Genomic DNA, 24,928 nt, shown 5'->3' with positions numbered 1-24,928 from the left:
TTTAATTAGAAAATGCGTCACTATAACTTAGAATGATTTTTTAATATGAAAATTTATTATTACAGGTTAAAGAGATTTTTTATGAAATAAAATTAAAATTTAGAGATTTTTTTAATAAAAAATTAAAGTTAAAAGACAAAGTAAAATATAAGGAGCCGGCTTAAATCAAACCTCTTCCAAAGATCAAAGAGCATATAACTGTTTAGAATTTACAAATTGAATAAAATAGTGTATTGCGAAAATCTAAAAAAACCAAAATAGCAATAAAATATTTATATGGCTAATAACTAATCTTATCAATCACAACCTCAATATTATATATCCCCTCTCCTCTCCAATAACTATATATTGTCAATAGGCAAAAGGCCTATTTGCCCCCTTTAACTATTGCTCAAAAATTAAATAAACCCTTAAATTTTTTTTGAGTCTAAAGAAGCCTTTTAACTATTTAAAATGACAGTTTTAACTCTAAAATTAATATATACTAGTTCACTTTGAACCAAACCTTAGTCACGTGGTCACGTGACCACTGACAACCGTTTTCCTCCAATGACCACCGTTATCTCTTTAATCTTCTGCTCAAATAGATCCAACTTGCTGGACATTGACAGCGACAATGATGAATTGCATGTAGTCAATAGGGGCAACTTCAAAGTTCAAATTTCATATGAAGATAACAACTCTGACATTGAATCTCTTGGTTAGTATGGTCATGCAGATTATTGACAGATACTATTATTGAAGAGGATGAGGATGACTGCGACGATGGTGATGAAGGTGATGTGATGAGAATCTGGGAGATGGTAGTGGAGATGCCACTAGAGAATATTATACTTGAGATACATTATGTTTGAAGACGGGGAATGCCACCGGAGGATGCTCTTGCTACTGGGGCTGTTTTGCGAGTGGGGTTAAGGGTGATTATTGGGAATGCTTGCCTGGTAACATTCATGAGTTTGAGTGAATTGTCAAGCTTTGATGTTGCTTCATCGAAGGCTTGCTTTGCAAGGCGATAGGCCCTTTCAGATGAATTCAAGATCTCATAAGAGAATATTAAGAAATTCAATGCCAGACCCAATCGGGTAGAATGCATAGGAGGCAACTCAACCTCTACGATAGTGGTAGTTGTCTCATATGCTTTCATTGAATGATCAGCAACATCCTTCTTTTTCTTTTTTTTTTTTTATAAAATTTTAATGGTAAAGACTTCATTCGACCATTAAACATCATCAAGAAAGATAAATACAGTACTTGCAATCTTTCATGGGGATATAATGCACTTAGTTGTATTATATTCTTCTCTCAAATATTGCTCCTTAAATCCTCCCTGTATCACTCGATCACACCCATTCCCTCACAATTTGCTTCAACAACTGCTGCTCCTGACCATTTGGATCCTCTCATAGGTCCTACTAGCTCGACCTAGCTCCAATATTTCTTCCAAGGTATACTCCCCACAAACACGCGCTTGGATGTTTGTCTTGCTTTGTTATACTTTCACATACCTTTGCTCATCCCTTATGAAACTTGACAAAAAAAACTGAGATTCCTCAAATTCCATAAATTTAGATTTAAGTATTTCTTTTGCAGTATGCACCATAATATCCAATGTTTATCACTACATGAAGGCAGAGTCCACTTTTTGCTTAACGACAATTGATAGACAATTAATGAATTAAAGCTTGATGCTATTCTCTCTATTAAAGCAGGTAACTTTAATCTCTCAACATGCCTTAGAGTTGAGAAGATAAACCTGCATAAGTTTTTGTTGTATCCAACTGATATCAAATTCCGCATTAAGTTTAGCCACATTTTTTCATGGCATGCACCATCTCATCGTGGCACTCCACCTGCTCAGAGAGCTTGGCAACGTAAATAAACTTGTCACGTTTAGCCATACATATAAATATGTATGATCTCAGATTAAGAAAAGAGACAAGTTGACTACTAAATATACGTTCCAACTTTCTACCACAAAACTTCACTTCCTTCTACGAGGATGATGATCAAATACCTTGACAATAATGGAGAGAGATATTTGAACTTTGAATTTCCCAGTTAGCCGACCAACCATAGAGTCAGATATTAACCAGTTGGGTGCTTCAACGGTTTAGAGAAGGTTTTATTCCAACCTGGGGTATGCAATGAACCATGAAGTGCTAGTATTTGACTGTGCATTGTTGGTGCAATCCCTAATTTCCTTAGACAGCATTTAACTTTGTTAACTTTGGAGTTAAATGTGTCATTTTAAATAGTTGAAAGGCTTCTTTGGACCAAAAAAAAAAAAAGTTTAAGGACTTATTTGATTTTTGAGCAATAGTTTAAGGGCCACAATGGACCTTTTGCCTTGTCAATATGACTGAATCAAGAAAGGATAATTCAAAAATAATTATTTCCTTAGTTTTATTATAATTAAAAGTATTTAAAATATTTTTCCTCAGTTTTTAATCAAATTTCCTTAATCATATTATAATTATAATCTATCAAAAAAATTTTTTTTTATTAAATAGTGTGGTTAAATTGCCTTAAATATATTACGACTTATAACTAATCAAACAATTTGCCTCTTATATCAAATTTCCTTCAGATTTTCAATTTCTTTTTTGTTTCCCGTTTGAATCAGACCAGTGGGTTGAATATCAATTTTGGTCTAATTTTGGTTTGAGAGAAGGTGAGCCTAAGACAGGGCAGAGCTAGGAAATTGAACAAATGGGTCAAAATATTTTTTTTTTCTCAATTTAGAGAAAAAGAAAAATATTATATAACATAATAAACTAAAAATATTATATATAATAATAAACTATCTACTAAGAAAAAAATATATAATAATGCATGTAAATTTTCAATATATAATAACAACAGAATTGAAAAAGAAAATAATTTCATAAAGTAATAAATTTTTATTCAATTTTATGAGTAAATTTTAAAAAATATGATTTACCCTTTTGAGAAGATTTTTTTTTTTAATTTTTTTTAAGTAATGGAAGATTTTTCAAGATTTAAAAACCTTAAACTTGTATTTGAGAGGGTAGAAGATTTTTAAAATTATGGTTTTTGGTGGTTCTCAAGATTTTTAAAATTGGGAGATTAATAAGATATTCTCTTTAAAACTCCTAAATACTTAAAAAAATATATCCTTTTCTTTAAACACTAAAAAATTATAAAATTTTGAAAATCATGAAAAATATTACTTTAAAAACTTTACTTTATAAAATCTTACAAATTTACTCTAATATCTCCTTCCAAAATTTATACAAAATCTAAAAATTCTAAATATATCATTTTAATGGAACTTATCTTGAATTTTTTAATATAAAAAATTGAGGTAATTAAAAAAAAAGTAATGCTCAAAAGTTTTAAGATAATAATATATTTATTAATATAAAAAAATTTGTAGAATTTCAATTTGTAATCTCAATACTCAGTAATAGCTTAAAAAAATACTAACATTTTCCATGTTTATATGAGATATAAATGTGCAAGTTTTCATTATTACTATTACACTTTGCCCTTCTTACTAGCATAATACAATAAAATGCAATTATTGACGCAAAGTATACTAGCATATAATATTGCACAACTAGGGATCACATGGAAATTTTTGTCTAAGTCTAGTCCATTATAAATATCAAAATACAAATATATAAAATTTATGTATTTAATAGGTGAGCCTCATCATATATTTTATATATTGAATGCATAATAAAGGGATTCAAGCAAAAAAAACTGGGATCAAACTGCGTACCCAAAAAGTACAACAGACTGGTCAATAAGGAAAAGCATATGAGACCTCGCCATTACTATAGCTAAACTTATTCTTTATTTCATATATTACATATTGAATAAGGATTAGAAATATATCTGCATTTTAAGTGTTGAGACAGAGTGGTAATCTTCTACCGTGCCTCTAGCAATGTGGTATTCATTTCATTTACTGATGTTGATCCATGCTTACTCGATGAAGATTCTGCTTCAGGCATATTTCTTTCGGTGAAAAAGCCTGGTTGCATCGGTTGAGGCAATGAGCTTTGAGTGCCCAACATTACGACAACAGATGATATATATGGCCTGTCTTCCGGCCGTTGTTGAACGCATAACAAACCCACATTAATGCATCTTAACACTTCGGATATGGAAAAAGAATCTAACATGTTATCCACTAGTTCCAATGACCTCTCTTCCATCCACAGTTTCCATACCTGAATATCAAGAACCAAAGGTGGAAACTTTAGGAACCCTGTAGCTAGCTAAATTATTATGCCTTTAAATGTTCTTACATTTCCAGGAAGATTGTGGTTGTGATCTGGGTGGGAAAATCCTCTGTTTTTCTTCCCACTTACTATCTCCAATGCTAATACACCAAAGCTAAAGACGTCTGATTTCATTGAGAAAAGCCCGTTCCCAGCATACTCAGGGACATATAACCACTGCAAAATGCCATGCATTAATTGGATTTCGGTTGACGCCAAAAGTAAAATATATGACAAAGTGTCGGAGCACTTACTATGTTCCTGCTACTCTATTTGTATTTGCCTCCGTTTGGTCCCCTCCAAAAATTCTAGCCATGCCGAAGTCCGAAATTTTGGGGTTCATGTCCTTATCTAATAACACATTGCTTGCTTTAAGATCTCTGTTAGCATAATTACAGCAATTAGCATAATTATTGGAGATTTGTGTAGCATAATTACAGTAATTAGCATGATTATAGGAGATTTGTGTAGCATAATTATAGCAATTATTATTCTTGTCCAAATTAGTTCATATTTTCATGTATAAATAGATGTAATATCTCTGTAAATGAGACACAGACAAATACACAATCCTTTTCTTCATTACTTGTATTCTTTCTTTTAACATGGTATCAGAGTCATAAAGCTTTTATTTCTAGTTTTTGGGGTCTCTCTGCTCTCTCTACAACCTGTTATGGTTCATTCTTTCATACCTATTATTATACCATTTTTTTTCCTCCTCATCTTGTTATCAATGGAGAAATCTGATATTTCAAGACCTATTGCAATAGTTCTGACTGGTTCCAACTATAATCTTTGGGTTCAATGAATGAAAAGTTTTTTGATAGGTCGTAAGTTTTGGCGTATTGTTACTGGAAATATCACTGCGCCGACAAGAGAGAACGATGAAACTGATACAAAATTTGCTGACCGTCTTGAGGATTGGGATAGTAAAAATCATCAGATCATCACCTGGTTTCGCAATACCTCTGTCTCATCCATCCACATCCAGTTTGCTAATTATGACTCTGCAAAAGAAATCTGGGATTTTTTGGCTAATCGATATCAGACCACTGGACTTGCCCACTATTATCAGTTGTGGACTACTCTTCATAATCTGAAACAAGAAGCAGGTCAATCTGTGAATGATTTTCTTGCCCAGGTCCAACCTATTTGGAATCAAATATCTCAGGCCAAAATCAGTGAAGATCATCTTCATCTCATTCAAGTTCTAATGGCTCTTCGATCAGAATATGAGGCCGTTCGAGCGTCCCTGCTACATCGAAATCCACTCCCATCATTGGAAACTGCTATTCAAGAGATTATTTTTGAAGAGACTCGTCTCAGTTTGGATAAAACTCCTCAATTTGAAGCTGCTCTTGCAACTACTCGATCCTCACATCAGAAATCTGGCAATCAACTCTGTAAGAATTGTAATCAAATTGGTCATGCTTTTGCATATTGTCCTACTATAAAATGCAAATATTGTCATGGTTACGGTCATATTCTTGAACATTGTCCCACACGTCCTCCAAGACCAAAAGGAGGGCATTCTAAATTCAAGAATGTCTCAAAGCCTGGATCTTCCTCTCATCACTTTGTTCTTTGCTCGAGGGCTCTACCGCCATCACCATGAGTGATCTTGAGGCACTATTCAAAGCAGGTTATCTCTTCTAATTCTCCTGTGTTATATACGCCACTCCGGGTAATTCTTATTGGCTTTTTGACTCTGCATGTTGTAATCATATGACCACTAATCTTAAATTCTTGTCTTCTGTAAAACCTGTATCTTCCTTACCACTAATCCATAATGCAAATGGTACTAAAATGAACATCACACATACTGGTCATGTGTCTACCTCAAATCTTCATCTCCCTGACACCTACTATATCCCTAATTTGGCACTCAATCTTATTTTTGTTGGTCAGTTGTGTGAAAAAGGACTAAATGTTTTTTTTTTTCTCCCCATGGTGTCCAGGTACAGGATCCACAAATGGGACAGATTCTTGGGGAGGGTCACAGAGTAGGTCGATTATTTGAGCTTGCATCTTTACATCTTTCTCAGAGATTTGTGTCTGCGGCTACAATCCCTAATTCCTCCATTCACCAATGGCATCTTCGTCTTGGTCATGCTTCTGCCAGTAAAATTCAACCTTTAATTTCTCGTGGATTATTAGGATCTACTAAGTTTGAGTCATTTAATTGTTTAAATTGTCAGCTTGCAAAACAACCTGCATTATCTTTTTCTCATAATAATACTACTTCAGACATTTAATTCATTCTGACATTTGGGCTCATTCTCCTATTTCTTCAATAAATGGTTTTCGTTATTTTGTAATATTTATTGATGATTATTCTCGGTTTACTTAGATATATTTTTTAAAACATCGATCTGAGTTATCACAAATTTACATCACATTTGCAAAAATGATTAAAACTCAGTTCTCTTGTGACATTAAAATTCTCCGAACAGACAATGCCATGGAATATCGGGATTCTTCTTTACTTCAGTTTCTTAGTCAACAAGGCACCGTTGTTCAACGTTCTTGTCCTCACACCTCTCAACAGAATGGGCGAGCCGAACGCAAGCATCGCCATATTCTTGATTACATGCGTACTCTTCTTCTTTTGCCTCATGTCCGTAAAAATTTTGGGGAGAAGCAACTCTTCATGTTGTTTATATTATTAATCGTCTTCCTACCTTGGTTCTTCATAATTTATCTCCTTTTGAAAAGTTGTTTGGACAACCTCCTGACTATTCCATCCTTAAACCTTTTGGATGTGTTTCTTTTGTTCTTTTACAACCTCATGAACATACCAAATTAGAACCCCGTGCTCGTCTATGTTGTTTTCTTGGTTATGGCATTGAACACAAAGGGTATCGTTGTTGGGATCCTGTTTCTAATAAGTTACGCATCTCTCGTCATGTTACCTTTTGGGAAAATACTATGTTCTCTTCTCTTTCCAAATTTTATCACTCTGTCAATACTGACTCTCTATTTTTCACTGACTCCTCCAAAGAGCTGTTTCCAAGTTCTGATCCAGGTGATTGTGATGTGCTCAATATTAGCCCAACTACACCTGCCCCTGTTGAATCGGCACCAGTTGTTGATCCAGTACCTGCGCCTGCATCTCCTCCTAGCACTACTCTTCGTCGTTCTACCCGTGTAAGAGAAACTCCTCATTATCTTTCTGATTTTCATTGTTACTCTACTATTGCAACCCTTCATGAGCCTCGTTCTTATCGTGAGAGAAATCGACCCTCTTTGGCGACAAGCTATGGTAGCGAACTTGGGCTTTAGAGAAAACTCATACTTGGGATGTAGTTGATCTTCCACCAAACAAGACCCCTATTGGTTGCAAATGGATTTACAAAATCAAGACCTGTTCTGATGGAACTATTGAACGCTACAAAGCTCGCTTAGTAGCCAAAGGGTACATATGGTATCGACTATGAAGAAACTTTTGCTCCAGTGGCCCGATTAACATCTATTCGCAGTCTCTTAGCTATTGCTGCAGTTCGTAAATGGAAACTTTTCCAGATGGATGTCAAAAATGCTTTTCGTCATGGTGATTTAACAGAAGAGGTTTATATGCATCCTCCACCTGGTTATCATTCTCCTCATAAGGTTTGCAAACTTTGACGAGCCTTATATGGATTAAAACAAGCTCCCAGGGCCTGGTTTGCCAAATTTAGTTTCACTCTTGCTCAACTTGGTTTTCTCTCTAGTCCACATGATTCTGCATTATTCACTCATGGAATCGATGTGGTATTGTTCTTCTGTTGCTTTATGTTGATGATATGATAATAACAGAGATGATTCATCTGGTATTTTAGAGTTACAACATTATCTCAATCAACATTTTGAAATGAAAGACCTGGGTTCTCTCAGCTATTTTTTGGGTCTTGAAGTTTCTCAAAATTCTGATGGCTATTATCTATCTCAAGCCAAGTATCTATCCGACTTACTTTCTCGAGCAGGCATCACTGATAGCAAAACAGTATCAACCCCATTGGAGCTCAATTGCAAACTTACACCTCTTGATGGCACTCCTCTTGATGATCCTACTTTATATCGACAGCTTGTTGGGAGTCTTGTTTATCTCACAGTTACTCGACCTGATATTTCATATGCTGTTCATCTGGTCAGCCAGTTTATGTCTGCTCCTCGCTCAACTCATTTCTCTGCAGTACTTCGAATCCTTCGTTATATCAAAGGCACTCTTTTTCATGGTTTGCACTTTTTCGCTACCTCCTCCCTAGTATTATCTGGCTACTCTGATTCTGATTGGGTGGTGATCGGCTGGATCGTCGCTCTACAATCAGTTATTGTTTCTTCTTGGGTAATTCTCTTATCTCTTGGCGTAGCAAAAAGCAAAGCTGTTGTTGCGTTCTAGAATGAATCTGAATATCGTGCTCTTGCTGATGCTACATCTGAATTACTTTGGTTACGGTGGTTATTAACTGATTTGGGTGTCACTCATTCTTCTGCCACAATGCTTCATTGCGATAATAGAAGTGCCATACAGATTTCTCATAATGATGTATTTCATGAGCGTACCAAACACATCGAAATTGATTGTCATTTTGTACGTCATCATGTTGCTCATGGCACCATATGTTTGATTCCTGTCTCCTCTGTCAGCCAAACCGCTGATATATTCACCAAAACGCATCCTCCCGCCGCCAGATCTCTTAAGCAAACTCAAGTTGGCACCTGTGCTACCACCTTGAGTTTGAGGGGGGGGGGGGTGTTAGCATAATTACAGCAATTAGCATGATTATAGGAGATTTGTGTAGCATAATTACAGCAATTAGCATGATTATAGGAGATTTGTGTAGCATAATTATAGCAATTATTATTCTTGTCCAAATTAGTTCATATTTTCATGTATAAATAGATGTAATATCTCTGTAAATGAGACACAGACAAATATACAATCCTTTTCTTCATTACTTGTATTCTTTCTTCTAACAATCTCTATGGATAATTCTTAGTCTTGACTCTTGATGAAGATAGAGAAGCCCTTTGGCAATTCCTCCAATAATGTGGATGCGCTTAGGCCAGTCAAGAAAATTGCTTCTCATTTGATCTGATCAATTTTTTCATTGATGTGAGTAAATTAGCATAGGACAATCAACAATATCATAATTGGAAACAAATGTTGTGCTTAATGCAGAGAGTTTCAAACCAAAAATTTAAAAATCTAAGCTCTTGTTGGGCATATATTCATAGATCAACATTTTTTCATCTTTCTGAATGCAACATCCAAGAAGTCTAACAAGATTTCTGTGCTGAAGTTTGGAGATCAAGATAACTTCAGTTTTGAACTCTGTTTGCCCTTGTCCAGAACTTTTTGAAAGCCTTTTCACCGCTATTTCTTGCCCACCAGGCAATGTTCCCTGGAAACCATTATTACAGAAGTTAAGATCCTGTAGAGGTGATAGGCCAACTTAGATATATAATCTTATATATGTTACGTTGTACACAGGTCCAAAACCACCTTGCCCCAGCTTGTTGTCTATTGAAAAGTTATCTGTGGCTTTTGCTATGGTGGTCATATCAAATGTTGGCAATTCCATATCTTCCTCTCCCTCCTTGTTTTCATAATCATTCATGTGAATACCTTCTGTCATTCCCGAAGTAGTGGAGACATTATATTTATAAGTATTGATTACTGAACATATTCTTTATTTTAAAGCCAATTAAGCAGCAAATAGATAGATTTTCATGTATTTCTGTGGAATATTCTATCAAGAATGTAAATTGAAGGAATTTTTCAGAGTTGGATACCTAGCATATTCTGTTTCCTTTCTTTGTATGCAAATGACATAATGCAGTATGAAAGGATGAAGATCCTAATACAATTTAGGAATTATTTTCATTGTAAAATTAGGAAGTTTAAGAGTTTTATTTAGGAAATTTATTGTTATTAGATCTATTATTTTCTAGTTTATCCTATTCCTAATTAGGATTGAATTAGGATTCTAAAATCCTAATTTGATTGGGATTCCTAATTCTATAAATAGGACCTAAAGTTTCTATTATTATTAGCTTAGATTTGTTATGATAATTTTTATGAGATTAATATAATTTTGAGAATTAGTTCAATTTCCTAAGGATTTGCTCTTGTTTTGCCTTTATTCTTGTTCTGGTGCTACATCAATTTGGTATCCAAGCCAAACCTCAATTCAAGTTTCCCCTAGCTTCCTGCTAAAACTTCCCCATGCCCATTGAAAATTTTAAATCCTTTTTACTTTAGGAAAAAAAAAAACCAAAAAAGTCATTTGCAAACATAAAATAGAAGCCCAAGCCAGTGCCACCCTTCTCCTCAACAAACCTGCCACCCCCCAGCATTCGAACGACCCTGTTGCCACCACAGATCCACTCCACAGTAGGACTGAGCAGAATTCGGTTCAAACCGAAAAATCAAACCGAACCGAGTCAATTCGGTTCAATCGGTTCGGTTTTAAAATTAAATCGGTTTGGTTCAGTTTTAATTTATAAAAATTTCAGTTATTTCGGTTCGGTTCGGTTCGATTTTGAAGAGAAAAAAATTGGTTAAACCGAACCGAACCGAATAGTGATTTATATAGTCAAATCGAATCGAATTGATTTTTGAATTAATTTTTTTTATGGAAAATTTATGAATTATATTTAATTTTATATATATTAATTGTTTAATTTCATTGATTAATGGTTATTAGGTTCAAACCAAAGTTAAAATTATACTAAATAACTTGAAAATCAAGTCTAAATTAAAAAATCAATCAAAAATCAAACCGATCGATTTAAACCGAACCGAACCGAAATAAAGCGGTTCGGTTCGATTCGATTTTTCACCAATTTTGATTCGGTTCGGTTTCTAAAATGGACGGTTCGGTTTTTATAATTTAATTCGGTTCGGTTTTTATAATTTAATTCGGTTCGGTTTGGTTTGAACCGATTGCTTACCCTTACTCCACAGCCCCAAGCAACTTTGAAAAAAGCAAATCTTGCCACCTATAGGTGCCCACAACAAGAGATCTATCTAGGTTGGGTTTGACTCAAAATCAGATTGGTGAGACTCCAGCGTGGCATGACCTCCCAAAGCTTTAACTAACCCTAGCGACCACATTCTAGCCATCAAAGTTCCCGATCGATGCCTTTAGCTCTAGTTTCTCCCTAATTGAGTCTCCTTGTACACATCAATGCCACATCAATCTGCTACATCATCACCACATCACTTGCCACATCATCACTCCTACCACATTAGTAATTTTGATAGTGTCCTTCTTAGCTAATTTCGACGTATTGAATTTGATTTTGGCATCCATTTTGGTTAAAAATGACTCTAAGAGTTGGAATTTGATTTTTTAAGAGGTATGTTTTTCTAATTATAATTTAATGTTGTGCACTGATAATAAAGATGAGTTATTGGATACAATTCAAGGAATACAAGTTGAAATTGATGACTATTATGAGCAATTTGATGAAATATGTTATTTGATGGATTTATATATTGGTCTTAACTATGCTCTTTATGGTTTATTTGATAAGTATCAAGATATACAACTAATCTTATAATATAGGAAGAAAGCACTTGAGGAATGTAAGAATGGGTATTATATTCAATAGACTCGTCACTAAGTTAAGAATAAAGAAGTTCAAGAATTTGAGAAGCATAATTGTTTCAATTGAGGAAACAATTGGATACAAGAAAAAATATTGAAAATATAAAAGCAATAAGCCTTGATATTGCAAGGCAACAACAAGAGTAGCTTGAGTTCAAAAAGCAATTTAAAGATCAATTTGAAATGTCTAAGATTGAAGAATCCAAAACTTTGATTGTTGAACCTCCACCTAATGAAAAGCTTATTCTAGAGAAAGAAGTTGATGAAGTTGATTAAGAAATGCTTGAGAAAAATATGTTGGGAATAAAAGGATCAAGTCATGAAGACTCCAATTGAAATTGAAGAAAATCTAGACATGGAGATTTTGATGGAAATTGATAAAATTCAAGTCAATGAAAGTTGAAGACTCTATTGAGTTAAAGAGCACTTCAACCATTGTTCTAATTGATTTTATCTGTCTAGATGTTTCCAAGAATACAAAAGAGAGTGTAAACTTCTTCGAGTGAATCTTGTTGTTACCATCCAAGAAGATCACATTGTATGTTCTCTTCATCTGGTTTATGATCCTTTAGTACTTTAAGACTCAAGGACAATTTTTTTCTAACTAGGAGAGAATAATGCAGTACGGAAAGATGAAGATCCTAATACAATTTAGGAATTATTTCCATTGGAAAATTTGGAAGTTTAAGAGTTTTATTTAGGAATTTTATTCTTATTAGGTCTATTATTTCCTAGTTTATCGTATTCCTAATTAGGATTGAATTAGAGTTCTAAAATCCTAAGTGATTAGGATTTCTAATTTTATAAATAGTACCTAGGGTTTTGATTATTATTAGCTTAGATTTTGTTATGACAATTTTATGAGATTGATATAATTTTGAGAATTAGTTCTCTTTCCCCACGGATGGTTGTTATAAAATCCTAATGTGATTGGAATTCCTAAGTTTATAAATAAGACCTAGGGTTTTTATTATTATAAGCTTAGATTTTGTTATGACAATTGTATGAGATTAATATAATTTTAGAATTAGTTCTCTTTCCCAAGGATTGTCCTTATTTTGCCTTTGTTCTTGTTCTGGTGCTACAACATCCCTCCCATAAAATAGCCTCTGGAAAGGAAGCAGTCATTCGCAATGGTGGGTGTTGCACTCATTTCATATAGGCATTTTAGGGTAGTTTTGCATCCATTTTGCCCTTATGTTTTAGTATATTTTATGTTTTTAGCTTATTTGTTAACTTTAGTTATTTTATATTTGATTTTTATAATTTTATTGTTTTTAATAGGTTTTTGTGGCAAATTGAGGGTCAATGAGTGCATTAGTAAGTGATTTGAAGAAATTTGGAGTCCCGTAAGCATGGAGGAAAGTTGAAAAAATCAATCCTTGAAAGATCAAGTTGGCTAAAATTTGCTTGAAACTATGCTTATGATATTGCTAATGGTATGTCATATTGCTTAACCTTAAGCTTGGGCAAGTCGCAAGTCAAGCATAGCTTAAATCCAACACATTCAAGCTTTCTTCCCAAAACCTGCCAAAATTTGCTAAAGGTCTGCTTAACCTTAAGCAGACAGTGCATGTAGAGGTTGAAAATTGTTGAAGATGTTGCTTAGGGTAAGCAATACCCTAAGTAGACTGCCTAAAACATGAACAACCTTCCTGACCTGGATATTTTTATACCTCATTTCCTATCCACTCCTTGGCTCTTATTCCATTTTTAAGGCAACTTTTGGGATCATATAAAAGCATCATTTTCTAGTTTTTACCACAAGAAGAAGTGAGGAGAAAGGGAGAACAACGAAAAAAAAAATGCAAGAAAGAATAAGAAGGAGAAGGAACACACCATTTCTGCTGGAGAGCTGCTGCCAAGTGATGTCCACCTGTAGTTTTTCAGAGTTTTGGGCTCTCATTCCCCTGGGTTTTTCTATTTCTTAGTCTATTTTTATGTTTCTTTTGCTAGTTTTATCATTTCCTCTTATAAATTTTATCATGATAGAATAGTTTTTCTAAGATTTTAGAGTTGGGTTGTACTATTTTGAATCTATTTGTGGATTTGGATTGGGTTTTATCTAGATTTATATAAATATGAGTTTTGATTCTTTTCCTTGTGTGCTTTATGACTTACCTAATGTTGGATCCCATTGGGTCTAGTTTTTAATCTTTGATTGAAGGACCGAAAGGTGAAAATCATTGATAGATAATCAAGGATTAGAACTTGAAATCCCCTAGATTTAGAAATAAACTAGGGTTTTAAGAGGATTCATTGATTGATTACAAAACTTAATGGGTTTTAAGTTTATCAAATATCGTACGAAAGTAGGTTTGGTTTTCTTAAAATACTCTTTGGTTTGCTTGAAAAAGATATCAAAGGATTTTAGAATCAATCACCTTTAAACTCTATTTTCTTTTAAAATTGGATAACCCAAGACAAATCCCAATAGACTTAATTCATAAACTCCAACTTTGGAATCAATTTTACTATTAATTAGTCTTTGTTTTTGCTTGCCCATTATTAATTTAGTTAATTTTTGCTTAGATTAACATTTTATTTACATTACCCATTGCCTATTTTCTTTATTTTCCACTTAAATTGCTGCATTTAGTAAATTTAGTTCTTACAAATTGTCATTAGTCTAAATAATCGAAACAACCATAGTATAGTACTCAAACACAATTTCTCTTGGGAACGATACTTTACTTATTACTCTATTACTTGATACGACCAGTATATTTACGGATTCACGCATCAAGTTTTTGACGCCGTTGCTGGGGAATTGTTGTTTGATATTAGATGATTTGGTTGTTTGATTAATTTAGACATTTTCTTTTTAATTTTCTTTTATTATTACTTTACTTTGTATTTTTCTTTTTTAAAATTTTCTTTTATATTTCTAATTTTGTTTCCATTTGCTTATCTTGTGAGGTATTTAAAAATGTTTCATATATAAGTCTTCACAAGTTTTACTCAATTGCACTTGGAGCCCTTTTATGCTGCTTGGGGAAGATTTAATGATATGGTAGAGAGATTTTCCACCATAACCTTTCAAATCAGTCTCTTATTCTCTGTTTCTATGATGGTTTGGATGAAGCGACAAGAAATTGGTAGATTATGGAGCTTGGGCAACTGGTGATCATGTTCTTTAAAGAGATCATGAAGATGCCATTCACTTGTTGAATGACATGGCAATTTTTGATTACCATTGGCATTGGGACCCTTCACTGCAGGGCTGGAGTCACCAATATCCCCCATACGATAAGCAACCCAATATTTCACACCAACCATTTGAGTTTGAAGAAGAGAAGGGAGTAGGATATGAAGAGGCAGAAGATAAATTTGAAAATCTCTTTAACCAATTATTGAAAATTCAAGAAGACCAAGGAATGAAACTTAAAGAGATGGTAGCTAAATTGGATGATCTTGAAACATCAATGAAAAAAAATGAGCTATCAATTAAGGTGATGAATGGAGTTTATGAGGAGGAACAAAATACTCAAGGTAGGGACGATGGTTAAGCTATGACAATGCTTCATGGGAATTTGAATCTGCAGAAGAAGTGGAGCCTCAATCAGAAAAAGAAAAATCCCTTGAAGATGAGTTACCAATAGAGTTTCCACAAGAAAATGAGTTACTTGAAAAAGAAATAGAACTTAAAGTTGAAGAAAACAACTCTTTTATCCTTGGAGGGTCATTAGAAGAGGACTTATATGGAAATGAGTCAGAAATGAAGTTAGTGGTTAAGGAAATTGATAAAACCATCAACTTGAGCTCATTGATGGATCTTTCACATACACCACCAGAAGAACCTTTTCTCTCATGGATACCTCCTTCATCATTTTATATCCTCCATAAGCTAAAGCTTTTTTCAACTCAAGCATGTGATTCAACTCTAAGTGTTATTCATGCTACATGCAAATTTGCTTCAAATCTAGCCAATCTTGAGGGCACTTTACATCAAGACCCATATGTCATATTATATGATAATTATTAGGGAAGGAAGCCACTTTTTTATTGGCATATTTGAAGGGGTCAAGCTAATGACCTTAAACAAGCACTTTTTGGGAGGCAACCCAAGTTTACTTTTAGTAGTTTGTTTGTTCTCTTTTTTTGAGTTTTTTAGTTTTACCTCATTCAACTCAAAAGTGACATTTGTTTATCTTTTATAGGTTATTTATGAAGATAGAGCAAGTTGAAATTTGTTGCAAAAGACAAGAAATGCAATGCAGCTGTTTAAGGGAAGAAATTTTGCACTTTTGTTTCTCTATGAACAGTAACTTTCTTAAATTTGTGTTACATTACTGATATTGGAAAATTGAGTGATGATTCATGTTCAAATATATAACTTTTTGTATTTGGTTGAATGCAACTTGAGTGAGGATTAATTTTGATATTTTGGACTAGTTTGAGCTTTATTAGAGTGCCAAATTATGTTTGTTGCAATTTTGACTTTCTGGTATATATGGTGTTTTTGTTTGATAGCAAATTTTCATGCTATTGTTTATATTATTTTAGGTGTTGCTGTTCTTGTTGCTGATATTTCTTATTGCTGATATAGTTGTTAATGCAGATTTAGTGCTTGATGTGAATTTCAGCTATTGATATTGCATATATAGTTGTTGAATTTTAGTTTTAATTTATTATGGATTTCATGTCTGCATAATTTCTTACAGAATGTGCTTAAATTTGAGCTACTTAACTCTTAAATTTGCATTTTCAGAATATGTTTTACTAGTTTGTGGAAGTTTTTGGGTTGAGTTTTTAGTTTTTTGTGTAAGTGTGCTTTGGGTATATGCTAGAGATCAGGATAGCCCTTTGGTAGTATTTGGAATGTTTTTAGTGAGCAAAATCTCTGTTTTTAAATAGACCAGCCGAAATTTGCTGAAGGTTTTGCTTACCCTATGCAATTCATGCTTAACCCTAAGCAACATCTTAAGCAATTTCTTAAGCAGTGTAAATTCATACATTTGTGATACTTTTTCACATTTTTCTCTCTAAAGCTTCATTGTTAATATCATTTTGAGCTAAATTTTGGAATTCTTGAGCTTATATTGATTTAATTCCTAATTATATATATTTCATTAATTGATTAGTTCACACAATTTTGCCCATCTTTGTATTCATTTTAGACATTGAGGACAATGTCTCATTTGAGTTTGGGGGTTAGGGCAAAATTTTTGTAGAATTTAAAAAATTTTTTTTTAGTATTTTCATTCATTCATTTATTGCATTTCATTCATTCATATATAGTTAATCCATATACTTATACTTATACCACACATATGTCTATACTCATACACGTACACTTGCATATAGCTTTCATATAGATTACACTTAGTTTTAATTTGATTTATGCATTCATTTTAGGATCATGCATATCATAAAAATAAATTTTTACCTTGTCCTTAGAGGATTGAGAGTTGTTTTGATGAGCAAATGAGCTTACTTTTAGAAGGGTTTGATAGATTGAAAGTTCTGGATAGATGCAAGGTTATTAGATTCTTGCCTTAGTTTATATCTTCTTAGTCAAGGACCATCCAATCAATTGCATTGAGTTTGAGTGCCTAGAGAAAACTCTACGGTAAAAAGTAGCTAATTGATGTCTCAACAATCCTAGAACAATCCTTCTAAACCTTTCAAGGCAAAATTATAGCATGCACTTTAAAAAGAAATGATCTAGGTATTCTTTGGATTTTAAACCCGCATTTTAGCCTTAACCAACCTCACTTTAAAATTTCCCTTTAGAACCAATTTGAGCCTATATTTATCCCTTTTATTTCTTTGGAATCCTCATTATTGCCTAGCCATAAACCCAAACACTTACCTACCCTTCATGAGAATAATTCTTTGAGTGATAGATACACTTAAAAAATAATAGAAAAATTAAAAAAGAAAAAAGAAAAAAAAGAAAAAAATGAAAAAAAAAAAGACAAAGAAAAATATATAATAATTTGTTGGGAGAAGTGACTAAACTAAAAATGTTAGCAAATTCAATTATGGTATGTAAAGTAATTCACCAGCCAAGTACACAAAGAAATGAGTTTGAGGGTGAATTAAAAGGGACAACTGTAATTCAAAGTCAATGTTATTTATTTAGTCTCTCTAAAAGCTTCAAAATTATATGCTAGCATTAGTAAATAGTTGTAAAGTTCCTTCTCCCATTTGATAAAAAAAAAAAAAAAAGAGTTGTGTGTCTTGATCTTTTAATAATTTGATTATTCTCATGTTTTGTTACCTTTATCTTTTCCTTGTTAGCCATATTATCACCCCCTTAGCCCCATTACAACCCTTGAAAGTTCTTTTGATCTTTTGATGGTGTTTTGCTATATTAGTGGAGATTGGAATAGGAGAATTGCCTATGGGATTGGGATATCATTCATCCATTCATTTACTTCCATCATTATTTGAGACACTTTAGTTTATGGATTGCTCTAAAGTCTATTTAGGCATGATTATTCTTTGTGATTGATTGATTTGGGCTTGATGATATGAATAATTGACCAAAGGCTAAGCGGTGATAACTTTGGTAAGAATCGAATTCTTTGTATCTTGAAAATGGGTATATTGTTTGTTGGTGGCTAAAGGTAAGCTTGAGAGCTTGGATAAGTAACTTTTATGAATTTAAGGGAAGGTACCCCAAATTACATTAATTGTTTTTAATTTGCTTGAGGACAAGCAAATGTTTGAGTTTAGGGGAATTTGTTACACTCATTTCATATAGGCATTTTAGAATAGTTTTGCATCCATTTTGCCCTTATATTTTAGTATATTTTATGTTTTTAACTTTATTTTAGCTTATTTGTTAACTTTAGTTACTTTATATTTGATTTTTGTAATTTTGTTGTTTTTAATAGGTTTTCGTGGCAAATTGAGGGTCAATGAGTGCATTAGGAAGTGATTTGAAGAAATTTGGGGTCCCCTAAGCATGGAGGAAAGTTGAAGAAATCAATCCTTGAAAGTTCAAGTTGGCCAAAATTTGCTTGAGACTATGCTTATGATATTGCTCATGGTATGTCATATTGCTTAACTTTAAGCCTGGGCAAGTCGCAAGTCAAGCATAGCTTAAATCCAACACATTCAAGCTTTCTTCCCAAAACCTGTCGAGATTTGCTAAGGGTCTGCTTAACCTTAAGCAGACAGTGCATGCAGAGGCCGAAAATTGCTGAAGATGTTGCTTAGAGTAAGTAGTATCCTAAGCAGACTGCCCAGAACGTGAACAGCCTTGCTGACCTAGATATTTTTACACCTTATTTCCTATCCATTCCTTAGCTCTTATCCATTTTTAGGGCAACTTTTGGGACCATATAAAAGCATCATTTTCTAGTTTTTTACCACAAGAAGAAGTGAGGAGAAAGGGAGAACAACGAAAAAAAAATGCAAGAAAGAATAAGAAGGAGAAGGAGCACACCATTTCTGCTGGAGAGCTGCTACCAAGTGATATCCACCTGCAGTTTTTCAGAGTTTTGGGCTCTCCTTCCCCTGGGTTTTTCTATTTCTTAGTCTATTTTTATGTTTCTTTTGCTAGTTTTATCATTTCCTCTTGTAAATTTTATCATGATAGAATAGTTTTTCTAAGATTTCAGAGTTGGGTTGTACTATCTTGAATCTGTTTGTGGATTTAGATTGGGTTTTATCTAGATTTATATAAATATGAGTTTTGATTCTTTTCCTTGTGTGCTTTATGACTTACCTAATGTTGGATCCCATTGAGTATAGTTTTTAATCTTTGATTGAAGGACCGAAAGGTGAAAATCATTGATAGATAATCAAGGATTAGAACTTTAAATCCCCTAGATTTAGAAATAAACTAGAGTTTTAAGAGGATTCATTGATTGATTACAAAACTTAATGGGTTTTAAGTTAATCAAATATCGTACGAAAGTAGATTTGGTTTTCTTAAAATACTCTTTGGTTTACTTGAAAAAGATATCAAAGGATTTTAGAATCAATCACCTTCAAACTCTATTTTCTTTTAAAATTAGATGACCCAAGACAAATTCCAATAGACTTAATTTATAAACCCCAACTTTGGAATCAATTTTACTATTAATTAGTCTTTGTTTTTGCTTGCCCATTATTAATTTAGTTAATTTTTGCTTAGATTAACACTTTATTTACATTACCCATTGCCTATTTTCTTTATTTTCCACTTAAATTGCTGCATTTATTAAATTTAGTTCTTACAAATTGTCATTAGTTTAAATAATCAAAACAACCATAGTCTAGTACTCAAACACAATTTCTCGTGGGAACGATACTTTACTTATCACTCTATTACTTGATACGACCCGTATACTTGCGGATTCACGCATCAGTGGGCATAGCGTAGAGGCTAGATAGCTACATATATGTTAGACTAGGCAACTCAGATTCAACTACCCTCATACCAACCCAACACCCCCCCCCCCCCTCTTCATATGTAATAAAAAAAAGGAGCAGTCTTTCTTTACGTCACATTCTCTATTTAGTTTAACTTGCTGAAAGAATAAAAATAGATTATTTAGCATCCTACATGTAACACATATAAAGCAGTTTCTTTTTTTTTTTTTTGCACACTACATCTATAAGCAAACTGGAGAAGTGAATTGTGGGCAATGCAACTCACCTGGTCTACCTTGTTTATTTTGATTTTTCTTCTTCTTCTTCAATGTGAAAAAGCATAAACCCAGGCAAAGTAGTAGCATTCCTATTAATGATACTAAGCCTGCTAGTATTTTCACTTGTCTCTTGTGATTAGATCCCACTCCATTTTTAGCAGCTAAAAGCAGAAAAAAAAAATCATTAATAAGTTAGTCAAAGAAATATTTTCATCTCAATAACATTTCATGTCCTTACTAGTACATTTGAATGGTTACTCCACACAATAATAGATAAATTGTTTCTAGCATAAAAGTCAAAAATTTTTAGTGTTAGGTGTGTGGTTGTTTACTAGGAAAGCTTTTCTCTTCTTATATAAAAGTAAGGTTGTTGTAGCAAGGAAAATAGAGAAAATGAGTGTGCTAGAGAGTTGTGTGAAAAGAGAATGAAGAAAATAAAGGAGAAAAAGAATAAGAAATGAGCTTTTGTCTACATTTTTTCTATTTGTATATCTCTGCTTTTGAGAATTGAATTGCCTCTTTTGTTGTTGTTGAGAAAATTTTTGTTTTGTCGTTGCTGCAAATTATTTCTAGTTCTTTCATCCTTTGTTTTTTTCAACAAAAACATTTTATTTTCTGCATAACTTCAAAAAAATGCCATCATCTAACATGTGGCATAACCACATAAAAAAAAGGAAAAATTACTATTTAATCCTCTATTTTAACGAAACTAATACCTAGTTATTCTATTTTGAAAAATACATTAGTTAGTGTGACGCCCTTTGCCCGTCTACTGTATAGCCGAGCAAGAAGTGCCACATTCGGTACCGGATCATCCTATCTTGTCTTATCATATCCATTGTAAATTTTTAATATCGTTTAAAAACAGGTAATCTAGGTGTAGAAATTTTTTTTTTTTTTAACTACAACTTATTCCTATGGAGACCTGGACAGAGCCTCCTCTATTTTGTTAGCATCTGGCGGGTTCCACTAATTACCTGTTAATAGGTTCATATTCATTTAACACATTTCCATATCATATTCTATTGTATCATATCATTCACAATTATTTATAAGATCTCAAAAGGGTATCGTCTATTGCATTCATATAGAAATTCATAGACAATAATTTACAAGTTTAAGTACAGTCTCAAAATTTAATTACAATCCAAAATGAAATACATCATGTGTTCATGTACAATGAACAAAAAGACAAAATCTAGACATACATGGGCCCTACCAACAAAATTACAACTGTCGAGGTGACTAGTTGACATTGGCAAATCTGATCGGCCTCTGTATGAGCACTACTGTTGCTGTTAGGACTGGTTTCCTATACCTACGCGATGGAAAAATCAACGCACTAAGCATAACGCTTAGTGATGTATAATTTAAAATAACCATAACTAAATAATTAAAAATAATAATAATTCCATATAACAATTCATAATATCTAGGTCGTTTACAATTTTATTTCACTTTGGAAATAATTAAATTTATTGGGATCTTTTCTGTTTACTTATTATATATTCAGTCTTAATTAATTATTATCAGTGCCCAAAAAACCTATAACAAATTATAAAAGTTGGATACACGGGAGTATACTAGTTAGACAGTCATATGTCTATTTAGTATACGTCGGTCTTGTCAGGCATGAAGCCTGCGGGCAGGCATTTAAGCCCGATATAATATTAGGCACAATGGCCAACGGGCAGGCATAAGGCCTGTAGAACAATCATATTAAACAGATTTTATCCGTTAATGATTATTCTTATGGGCAGTACTGTTATCTATAGTCCCTAATTGGTATACCAATCGATCTAAATTAAATAAATATGTCTAGGTATACTATGGGCAATTAAACATTATTACTTATTTATTAGAAATGTTCATGTCACTTTATAGTGAGAAAATAAGTCTCACATACCTCTTTCATGTGATTTAATATTTATCGGCTTATTAGGGTTAAATTCCTACCATAAGATAATTTATCTCGTGAACCTTTCTTTAGGTTCAGTTTTTGTGTCTTACTTTTACCTATTCATTTGATCAGTTTGTAGCCACTGTTTGGCCACACTTCCTCCATGAAAGTTGTTCCTCTATGTCTTGTCTTTATTTTTCCTTTTGAATCATGTCAATTAAGTTTTTAGAACTCAAGTTATGGTAGAATAACCATAATGATACACTTGTATAATATTTCATGGCATTTAGAATAGTAATCTCATGCATAGTTATTGATTTCATTAACTTTTGTAAATTCTAGTGCCAGGCTCTAAATTCCATATTTCTGCAGTATTTCAGGAGTTTTGGAAAAGTCTCAGAGCATAGGAGTGCGAAGGGAAGCTTGGAGAGGTCAAAAGACTGAGAATTACTGTTGATACAAAATACACAGGTCGTGTAAGAACAGCCACGGACCCGTATAAGATTCTGCCAGAAGAAATTCAGAAGAGCTGAGGAAGAAGCAAAGTACACGGGTCCTGTACCTCGACCCGTGTAATATCCCTGGACCTATGTAAGTCTCTTCCGGGTCAGGCTTGAAGAACTTCCATAAGAATAAAAGTACACAGGCCGTGTACTTAGACCCGTGTAAGCTCTTGCATTTTCTGGGCAACCTAGTTTTAGACAGCTTTGTGATCCCACTTGGGCCAGCAATTTGGTTTGGTTTAAGGCATTTCTGAGCTCTGTCGTCTTCATGAAAATTGTAGCCCTATATCTAAGCTTTCCAATTGTCTAAATTTCAGGTCATTTTGACCAGTTTAGAGGGAGTTATGACCAAATGAATGCGTACTGTTCATTTGGTCATTTTATGGGTTCTATGCATGGTCATCTGGATTGGGACATTATTTAGGTCAAGTTTTGGATAAAATTTGGGCATGGTTTCTTCATGGAATATGGAGTGTCTTGGGTCTAGTTTCACCTTCAATTGGCCTCTTACCAATTAGAGCAACTCACATTCAATTATGGCTCAAAACTCAAGCTGAACTCAATGAGTCCCAAACCTACAAAGAAAAATACTCCCAATTTTTCAATTTCCTCCAACTTCCTTACTTCAATTTGCACACATAACACTTATATAAGAAACAATTTCATCTTAATTAGGTCAATTTCAAGCAACTATACAAAATCCCCAATTCATGTACACAAACCCTAATTTCAAAGTTTCAAACTCAATCAGTTCAATCCCTTTCACTTCCCATACATATAATCATACCAAGCATTATCTTTAAACTCATTTACATCATTTGAGTACATCAAACTCCAACAAATTTCTTGGCTGCCGAAATTGGTGACATCATGAGTTCATGAATTTCCTTTTAATTTCTTACAATTCCTACTTATCTCAAGTCGTTTTCAAGGATTTAAAAGACAAAGGAAGGAAGAAAAGCACTAACCTCTTTAATCCATTTCTTGGGTTTGTTAAAACCTTGAAATTTCTACTCCTTGTGGCTGCCAATTGCTTAATCTAGGTGTGGGTTAAATTTTTAATAAAAGGGGCTATGAGTTTTGGTGAGTGAATGAAGAGAGATTCAAGCTATAAAAATGGTAGAAGAAGAAACCATGGAGTCGGCCAAGGAGAGAGAGAAGAAATGGAGAAGATGACTTCAGTAGGTGAGTTTTGTCTCTTATGTCTATATATAATTAAAGTACAATAAGTACATACATATATATATATATATGTACTTATTGTACTTTAATTTTTTTTATAATGTCATAAGTCTATTTCTTTTCTTTTCTTTTCTTTTCTCTTCTTCTTCTTTCTTTTCTCATTTTCATAAATCAATTTATACTTCTAATTTATTTTAATTATTTTAATTTCTCTCATTTTTCTTTAACACCTTTAATGTCATTTTTACCTAAATAAACCTTTAATTAAGTCTCAAAATTATTTTCCTATATTTTCTTAATATTTATTACATCAATTTATGTCTACTCACTATAGTTTAAGTGTAGTTCCAGATATTCTGACTATCCAAACAGACATTAGTCGTCGAAACAGTGGAATGTACGGACTACCTACGGTGAAGGCATTACAGTTAGTGTTTGTATGTTTTTTTTTTTTTTTTACTCTTTTGCCCCTCCGTCCCATTTTAAATCAAGTTTTCTATTAATCACTGTATTCAAATGAGAGAAATTACTATTATGGGACTTAATAATTCAATACATAAAGAGACTATATAATTGTATTTTTTAAATTACAAGGATTGAATAAAATTAAAACTAGCACCCAAAATAACCGAAGGGACTAAAGAATAAATGAAATAAAAATACAAGATTAACTGACATATTTTTCAAAATAGTAGGTAGTTAGTTTGGTTAAAATAAAGAGAGTAAATAGTTTTAAATGGAGTCATTAATTCAATTCACTTGAGAAGTCCATTTAGCACGTGATGGGCGAAGCAACTTAAAGCAATGCAATGGAGTCTAACTCTGTTCCTATCTCTTGTACATCATTTTTTATTTGAGAAGTCATACATGTGAAACGTTATTTCCCACCTCTCAATTAATCTCTCATATG

The 24,928-nt window shown here is 33.1% G+C and overlaps 1 protein-coding gene and 1 pseudogene across 1 annotated transcript; both read right to left on the bottom strand.

The window, feature by feature from the left end:
• Window positions 1–844: 844 nt before the first annotated feature.
• LOC131179405 (14-3-3-like protein B) lies at window positions 845–1,144 on the bottom strand. The gene has a single exon (XM_058146243.1). The coding sequence runs from the start codon at window positions 1,142–1,144 to the stop codon at window positions 845–847; it is 300 nt and encodes a 99-aa protein (XP_058002226.1).
• Window positions 1,145–3,896: 2,752 nt separating this feature from the next.
• Window positions 3,897–24,928, bottom strand: part of LOC110645871 (G-type lectin S-receptor-like serine/threonine-protein kinase At4g27290) — a 28,029-nt pseudogene continuing 6,997 nt past the window's right edge.

This window comes from Hevea brasiliensis, chromosome 4, assembly GCF_030052815.1.
Source record: "Hevea brasiliensis isolate MT/VB/25A 57/8 chromosome 4, ASM3005281v1, whole genome shotgun sequence".
Classification (NCBI taxonomy): Eukaryota; Viridiplantae; Streptophyta; class Magnoliopsida; order Malpighiales; family Euphorbiaceae; genus Hevea; species Hevea brasiliensis.
This window is presented reverse-complemented; position numbering and strand designations above follow the sequence as displayed.

Coding starts and splice junctions, on each gene's coding strand:
- LOC131179405 (XM_058146243.1), bottom strand. CDS start 1,144: ATGAAAGCATATGAGACAACTACCACTATCGTAGAGGTTGAGTTGCCT.